At 53.9% G+C, this 8805-nt stretch overlaps 1 protein-coding gene across 1 annotated transcript in view; it reads right to left on the reverse strand.

Moving 5' to 3' along the window:
* Positions 1-737: 737 nt before the first annotated feature.
* The window catches only part of ASMT (acetylserotonin O-methyltransferase), a gene marked incomplete at both ends in the record, with an annotated part of 16489 nt that continues 8421 nt past the window's right edge, over positions 738-8805 (reverse strand). The window contains 6 exons of the mRNA XM_081043122.1: positions 738-949; positions 2323-2445; positions 3604-3744; positions 6777-6895; positions 8271-8339; positions 8683-8704. Coding sequence (XP_080899248.1) covers positions 738-949; positions 2323-2445; positions 3604-3744; positions 6777-6895; positions 8271-8339; positions 8683-8704 — 686 coding nt within the window. The remainder of the gene's footprint in view (positions 950-2322; positions 2446-3603; positions 3745-6776; positions 6896-8270; positions 8340-8682; positions 8705-8805) is intronic.

An 8805-nucleotide genomic window follows, 5' to 3' on the forward strand; every position in this document is an offset into this window, starting at 1 on the left:
TAATAATAGTAAAAAAACCACAAAACATCCCGCCTTGATGCCTGGAGTAAATAGAGATAGAAAAAAATGCTGGAAAATACCAAAATACAAGTGTGGATGTCCTTGTTCTACCTCCCTGGTGATATTGGGGTGAGAGGTGAGTGCACCTCCCTCAATGGCGCTTTTGAGGAGCGCAGGGGCCACCATCTCCTCGCAGTCACAGACGACCTGATGTCAACCCCAGGGCAGCACTTGTGAGGAAGTCCAGTCCCTCACGAGGCCCCCACGATGGACACCGGTGGGCTATCTGGTCGGGAATGTGGGTGTCCAAGATGTCACCACGTATCCAAATAGGGGGCCGGCCCATTTCCCACGGAGGGACAGGCTGGGCAGGGGACAGGGGAGCAGTGACAAAGGTGGCCGTCTCAGGAACTGCTGCAGCAGACACGGGGCTACCTGTGGTCAGCACAGTGATGGCCCCAGAGACGCCCTGTCGTAACCCCCGTGTGGTGGACCAGAGAATAGAGGAGACGAGAGTAGGATAGAATAGACTGCAGTGAAGCGGAGGGGAATGAAATGAAACACAACAAAATAAAGGACAGAACAAGACAAAGCCCACGCCATGAAGGGCAGTGGCCAGTGGTCCTCCGAAACCCCACGCCCTGCCAGGTAAGCCACAAACACAAGCAGCGTCACCGAGACCCCGTCTTCAGAACGACTTCTGTGCTCGGAGGGCGGCCGCGGCTCCGTGAGGGGCATCACTTCCTGGCCAGGATGGCATCGTAAATGCCCCCGGTCCTCTTGCACTGGACGTCCCGGAAGCCGGCGGGAGCCAGCAGTGCCTGGTACTGGGCGGGCGTCCGCTCCTGGCCCTCCGTCTGCACCAGCATGTTCAGTGAGTACAGCTGCGTGGTCAGGGGGCCCCGGCCATCTGCATCCAGGAGGCTTTCGACCACCAGGATGCCGCCACCTGACAGGGAGGGGCGCGTGAGTGAGGGGCGCGCTGCCCACACCGTGTCCCCGGCCCCTTTCCAGGCTCCCAGCCCCGCTGGCTCTCCCTCGGCCCTGGCACCTGTCCCCATCTGCCAGTGGACCCAAACCGGACCCGTAACTCCTTGCAGCTCGCCCGTGCGTGGCCCTTGGGTGCTGGCCGGCTCAGCACGTGTGACCAGCTGTGTATGTACGCAAGGAGCCGCCCGTCCTGGCCACCAGGTCAAATGTGTGGCAGGCACAGCTGTCACCAGAGGGAGACCAGGGGCTGTAATGGTACAGTTAGGCGGCTGGCCCCACCACCTTCACGGCAGGAAGAAGGCGTGCAGCCAAACGCATCCTGCCTGGCTCGGACAAGCCTTCACTCTTCCCTCGGGGGTGGGTTTTGAAGTGCAGGTGGACAGTCACCTCCGGATTCCAAGCAGTAAACAGAACAGTTAATTTTTCCCCCGAGATCAAACATTTGGAGCATCTCCAGGCGGCCGGGAGTGTGCTGTGCAGGCATGTGGCCTGGCACCCTCCCAATTGCACCATCTCCTGGCTGCACCCACTGTCCACGTTAGTATTTTTCACCCCTACGTAGCTTTACATTTCAATCTGCATCTACTGGTCCTCTGTCGTCACCAGGGAAGTTTGGTGACAGACGGGACGCGTGAAGAACGAAGACGCTGGTGACAAAGTAACGAGGAGCTGAGGGTGACAGGCCCCCCACGAACTGGCCGTATCTGGTCAGCTCTCTTCAATGGAGGCTAGTGAGGTGCCCACCCTTTCAAAAGCCAGTGTCACCCACAGAACCCACGACGACACCCACAAGCCTCGGCCCGTCCCATTTGGTGAGAATAAGCGTCACCGCCACCCAACACGCATGATTTAGAATGTAAAAAGAATCCGTGATCGTTACATGCATGTCCTAGGGGTCTCCGAGGAAAGGGTCTAGAAACGGTGACCCCCTCGCAAAGAGCCACGTCACACCCCGGTCTCTGAAAATGGCTCCTCACTGACAGAGCCACAGACATTTCCAGGACAAAGGCTGATTCCGGAGCAGGAGCGTCGGCAGCGACAGTCTGAATGTCAGATGAACAACAACCAATTATTTGTAGTACGGCTGTGCCGAATGCAATGTTAGGAATAAACCATTTTGAAGGTCTCTTAAGTTTCCCGGACTCCAGTTTTCTCATCGGAAACGAGGAGCTGTTATTAGTCACCAATCCCGTTACACAGGCGTGTTGTGGGATCTACTTATTACTGCAGCTACGGGGCAGCTGTCCTAACAGCTGTGCCCACGTCCCCATGGACCACCAGGACGGGGGGCCTCAGAGGTCGGCGGGGGCTTCTCCCCATCACACCACCTACCTGGCTTGCAGGCCTGCCCGATTCTCGCCAGCAGCTGTGAGCATTTGTCATCGGCCCAATCGTGCAGAACCCTGGCCAGGATGTACAGATCGGCGTCCGGAAGGGGGTCTTTAAAGAAATCTCCTGCAACACAGGGCAGGGCCTGGGTCAGCCTGCGACCCGGTGCCGTTGGACTCAAGCAGCACCGGGCGCGACGGGTCAACTGAGCAGACCACGCTTTCCTCACACCCTCCCAGCTTGTGATGGTCAGACCCTGACGAACAGAAGTCAGTGAACACAAGACACACGTCCGAGCAATGGCTAGGGCCCGTTCCCTCCCTCGGATCTGGAACACGGGGTCTTTTCCCTTCCTTTCCCACGGTCCCGTGTACACACACAGCTCCCCAGCCGCCCTCAGCTGTGGGGTCCAAACTGCAAGGGAACAGGAGTCGGGAATCTGTACTCCCTGCATCTACCCTGAGACGGGCGGAGGGAGCCGAGCCCCACGAGTCAAAAGCAAGAGGTCCTGCCCCAGCCATGGTCTCTGAGCCCCGAATACCCGACGGGCCCCTTCATCTTCTGGGTCAGTACCGACCCTGACCTTCCCTTCAGCCCTCCTTGCTTGTTGCGGTTCCTGAACGCTTTCGACTTACAAACCTGCAGGAATGTCCTGGAGGCTGTGATCAGAAAGGGCCCCCCACTGGGTGGCTTAAACCACAGACACCCATCCTCCCCCGGCCTGGACACCAGGAGTCTGTCCTCAAGGTGTCCCAGGGCCACGCTCCCTCCGGAGGCCCCAGGGAACGGTCCCTCCTGCCCCTTCCAGCTCCTGGGGGCTCCAGGCGTCCCTGGGCTGGTGGCCGCCTCCCTCCCATCCCCGCCTCCGTCTCCACGTGGCGTCTCCTCTGTGTCTGTGTCCCTCCTCTTCTGTCTCTGATGAGGACACTGTCGCTGGGTTCAGGGCCCCCTGGTCCAGGACAACCTCACCTCAGACCCCTCACTCGGTCTCGTCTGCACAGACCCTGTTTCCAGATAAGGCCCCCTTCACAAATTCTGGGTGGAGACGAACGTGGGGGAGACAGCATCCAACCCACTACAATACTCAAGAAAGGATTAATGATAGGAAAACGGTGTAGCTGTAGCTCAGCTGTCCGTCTGTCACGAGTAACAGCTGGAAGTTGGGTGGGATTATTTGGAGGGTGAAGGAGCCATGGGGATGGCCCGTCGTCTGCCTGTCCTGAGCCCCGAGGACGCACTTACGTGTCCCCGTGGACACACACAGGCCCACGAAAAAATACCCGCCTTCACGGAAGCCAATCCGTTCTTCCTCCCGGAATAGGAAGTGCTTCCTTGCTGTGTGTACCACTTCTGGGATGTCAAAAACGGTGACGTGACATGCAGGGTACAGAGAGACACACTCCTTGGCCAGAGCCCCCGAACAGCCTAGAAGGGGACACAGAGAGTGACGGGCAGAGAGGAGCCTGTGAGCTGCTGCCATCGACTCCCGAGGGCCTAAGGTGGGGACACGGTCTCCACAGTCACATTGTTACCTAGGAGCCCGAGTCCAGCGGTCTTCGTGATGGACTGACCCGGGCTGTACCCTCCAACGCGATGTCTGAGCTGCCTGTGGCGTCCTGGGGTCGGGGCGTCCACCCACCCAAAGCCAGGAAGCAGGCAGAGGAGCGAGGAAGCAGGAGGCCCCGGGCAGATGCCCCAGGAGGACATTTCCAGGGGACGCCCTGATGACAACTGCTCTAGATGCCAGCGCTGGCTCGTCCTAGGTCCTGGACAGCTCTCCCCGGGCTCCTGTCCTCTATGTCCATTCCCCAGCTGCCCCCAGGGAGGGCAGCTCTGCGTTCTGCTCTTGTTCCCAGAACCCGGGACCATGGAGGAGCTGTCCCTTCCACACAGAGAGCCCTGAGCCCCAGGAGGACGTCTGAGAGATCCACTCAGCCCCTGGGAGTTACCCCCATTTCCCAGGGAAACTGAGGCACAGAGACCCCTTCCTGAGTCACGTAGCAACCCGGGGACAGAGCCACTTTGAACTCTCCTAACAGTGGCATCTGCTGTCCCCGGACAGTGGCGGGATGGACGTCGGCCAGGGAGGGTCCCCCTCAGGGAGACCTGTGTACTTGTGCCACCGTCTTACGGGATTTGGGGGCACCCCTCAGATCAAAGGACCAAGGACCGAGGGGCTCTTAAATGTGCCTTACACCCTGACTTCTTCCCAGGCAGTTCAGCCTTCACTTCGTTCATGGGTGGAGGCCCCCACTTTGGGAGGACCTCCTCAGGTTGGCGTTACCCCAGCAGGTGCACCAAGCAGGTATTCTGAACCCCAAATCCTATCCTATTGGGGCTCGTGCTTTCTGTGCTTTCTCTACGGCAAGACAGCCAGGGAGGTGTGGGAGCAAGAGGATTTGCTTAATACAGACCAAGGGGCGGCCCACCTCACTGAGCCCCTCGTTCCCATCCTGTCAGGGAGGGAGGGCGAACAGCCACTGCCCCCCATCCCGCCTGCTTCTTCTAGGGTCTCCCCTGCCTGGCATGGGACCCACAGAGGATGGTCACACGTGGCCAGGTCCCCTTCTCATCCCCATTAGCATAAGAACAAGAGGCTCCTCTCTTCAATAAATGGTGCTGGCAGAATTGGATAGTCACGTGCAAAAGAATGAAACTGGACTGCTATCTGTCACCATGTACCAAAATTAATTCAAAATGGATCAAAGACTTAAGCATAAGACCTGACACAATAAACTGCATAGAAGAAAACATAGGTACTAAACTTATGGACCTTGGGTTCAAAGAGCATTTTATGAATTTGACTCCAAAGGCAATGGAAGTAAAAGATAAAATAAACAAATGGGACTATATGAAACTTAAAAGCTTCTGCACAGCAAAAGAAACCATCGACAAAATAAAGAGGCTACCGACTGAATGGGAGAAGATTTTTGCAAATAGTTCCTCCGATAAAGGTCTAATATCCAAAATATACAAGGAACTCATGAAACTCAACAACAAAAAAACGAACAACCCAATTGAAAAATGGGCAGAGGACCTAAAGAGACATTTCTCTAAAGAGGACTTACAAATGGCAAATAGACATATGAAAAAATGCTCAACATCACTAATCATCAGAGAAATGCAAATGAAAACCACAATGAGATATCACCTCACCCCAGTCAGAATGGCTTTCATCAACAAAACAAATAGTAACAAGTGTTGGAGAGGCTGTGGAGAAAAAGGAACCCTCATACACTGTTGGTGGGAATGCAGACTGGTGCAGCCGCTATGGAAGGCAGTGTGGAGGTTCCTCAAGAAATTACGAATAGAATTACCATATGACCCAGCAATCCCTCTCCTGGGTATCTACCCAAAAAATCTGAAATCATTTATACATAAAGACACGTGTGCTCCAATGTTCATTGCAGCTTTGTTTACGGTGGCCAAGACATGGAAACAACCAAAATGTCCTTCGATAGATGAATGGATAAAGAAGTTGTGGTATATATACACAATGGAATACTATTCCGCGTTAAGGAAAGATGATATAGGAACATTTGTGACAACATGGATGGATCTCGAGAGAATAATGCTAAGCGAAATAAGTCAGACAGAAAAAGCAGAGAACCCTATGATTTCACTGATATGTGGTATATAAACCAAAAACAAGACAAACAAATGAGAAACAAGAACTCATAGACAAAGACAATAGTTTAGTGGTTACCAGAGGGTAAGGGGGGTGGGGGGAGGGAGATGAGGGTAAAGGGGATCAAATATATGGTGATGGAAGGAGAACTGACTCTGGGTGGTGAACCCACAATGGGATATATTGATGATGTAATACGGAATTGTACACCTGAAATTATGTAATTTCACTAACAATTGTCACCCCAATAAATAAATTTAAAAAAAAAATACCATCACTAAAAAAAAAAAAGAAAAAAAAAAAAAGAACAAGAGGCTCCTAAGAGTGACATCTGCCCCCCCAGAACCCCCAAACTGGCCTGATACCCACAGACTCAGACAGTATTTTGCCTCCACAAGGAAGGTGCCATGACACACGTCAGCTCAACGGCTCTGCAAATTGCTTTCCAGCCGCTGGGCGAGGGGAGAGGAGCCGCCAGTCCCGAAAGCAGCCATCCTGACACAGAGTGGTGCCAGGGTCCCAGTGGCCGTGGTCCACAGACCAGCCCCGCCTGTGTCCCTGGGGGCTTGCTGGGAACTCAGATTCTCGGTCCCACCCACACGTGCTGGGTCCCAACCTGAGAAGGTGGGGCCCCATGTCTGAGACGCGGCCGGTCCCGCAGGGGTTCTCACCTTGGGAACCCTGAGAGCCTTCAGGACGTGAAAGGAAGGCCTTCCCCTCTGTGCAAAACGGATTTCCGTTTCCTTCCTGCACACGCTGACAGGGCACCGTTAAGACGCGGCCCACACAGAATGGGAATGCAGCCCCAACATCTGGAGAAGACACTCACCACCAAGGTCGCAGATGCGAGGGAACGGGGACAGGTCAAAGGCACTCATCACACTCCTCCCGTGAACACTCCAGATGGCCTGCAGGGCTTGCATGAACTGCAGACGCTCGTCCTCCGACCTGGCATATGAAACTACGCTTGTCGAAATCAGGCAACATCCAGGGTGCTCATTGTAAGCAAGGACACGTGTCCCACAGGCACGTGTGTCAGGCTGGCGTGGTGAAATGGGATCTGTGCCGCTGTCCCGTTCCAGGTGGAACAGAAGTGTCTCGTCCCCGGTGGCAAGAGCCCTGGGTCAGCCGCCAACCTACCCCCAGCTCCTGAAGCCATCATGGGAGTGTGTCCCCATCACAAAAGCAGGTCCCATGGTTCCTCATCAGGAGAGTCAAGAATGGCTCCCCCACCCCACACGGCAGAATGCAAGGTCACCTGCTCTCTGGTGACCTTGAGGGCGTCCACACACATGCTGGGGAAGAGACTATGGGAGGAAAGGGGGTCCTGGAAGGAAGGCAGAGGTGAGAGGAGCCCAGGAGGACGGCTGGGGGAGAAGCCCGAGGCTCTCTGGGCGTGTGGGTGCTTTCCCTCCCCCTCCTCAGACTTCCCCTCTCCTCTGTCTCGTCTCCTGAGCCAATTGAGTGGACGTGGTCTCCGTGTAGGAAAAGACAGACCACAAGGGACAGGAAGAGTCATCCAGCACCAGACGTCAATAAGGCCTAAGCTGAGAAAGCTTGTCTTACCATTACACACTTAATCCCTCTCTCTCCCTCTTTCTCCCTCCCTCCCTCATCTATCCACCCAACTGTTCATCATCTGTCTACTTATCCATTGACCTCGATCAACTAACTTCATCTACACATCTATGTCCATATTATCCATCTATCTCGCTATCTATACCTATCCATGCCCATCTACCATCAATTGATATCTACCTATACCTATTAATATCTATCTATATTCTATCAATACATATCTATCAACATCTATCTTTCTATCTACAAGGAGAGGAGGAGAGGAGAGGGAAGGAGAGGGGCAGGTACCCGCCTGCAGGAAATACACCACCCTCCCCATCCTTTCCCCTCGGCCTATTCTACCCCTTCGCCTGTGAGGAACACTACAAATAGCCATCAATTCATCACCATCTCAGAGTGTTTATACCAGAGCTCCATGTAAACAACCAAATCTGTGTCTACGCATAGCAAGAAAAGCAAAGAACTGAGTTACTCCCTGGGTAACTGACCAAACCAAACAGTGTGCCTCATTCTTCTACTTAAATGGAGTTGCGTCTAAGTCAGTGGAAGGGAAAGGCAAATTCGCATCTACTCGGGAAATTAATCTACACCAACATAAGAACAGCGAAATGGTTTGGGGGTTGTTTTTGTTTCTCACTTTAAATATCAGCTTCTTTCTGTTTTGCTGTATTTGGACACATTTATTCAGCCCAGTGAGTATTTTTAAAATAAGCATCATTCTATCAGAGCCGGGGTTTGGTGTTACCTGTAGATGGCTGTAAAGAGCTCTTCTGAGGGAACCCCAAATGCCTTCAGATACTGGTTCTTCCCTTCTCTGAAAACAGAGAAGGCGTCACTCAAATTCTTCAATTAAGCCATACAGGTCGTCACAGATCCTCCCCTTAAGTCACAGATGGGACAGGCAGGAAGCAAAGGTAAGCGACCATGAACACTCATGCACTCCTTTCTAGGGAGAAATACATACATCTTCGGAGCTGCAGGGTCCCCAACTAGCATGGTTCTCTGATGTGAGAAAGGAAGGAATGCCATTTAATGGCAATCTAAAGAAAGTGTGCAAAGGAAGTGCCATCAGGGCCACCACAATCTAGAATGATTCATCACCTGGCATCTGAGGATAGGAACCTCCTTGTAGCTAGATGGGCAACTGGTCTACTCACATTGGCGGGCCGGCTGGTCTACCTGCAGGTAGAGGGCTGGCTGGTCTACCTGTAGTTAGAGGGCCGGCTGGTCTACCTGCAGGTGGAGGGCTGGCTGGTCTACCTGTAGTTAGGGGGCCGGCT

The sequence above is a fragment of the Rhinolophus hipposideros genome, assembly GCF_964194185.1.
Source record: "Rhinolophus hipposideros genome assembly, chromosome: X".
In the NCBI taxonomy this organism is placed as follows: Eukaryota; Metazoa; Chordata; class Mammalia; order Chiroptera; family Rhinolophidae; genus Rhinolophus; species Rhinolophus hipposideros.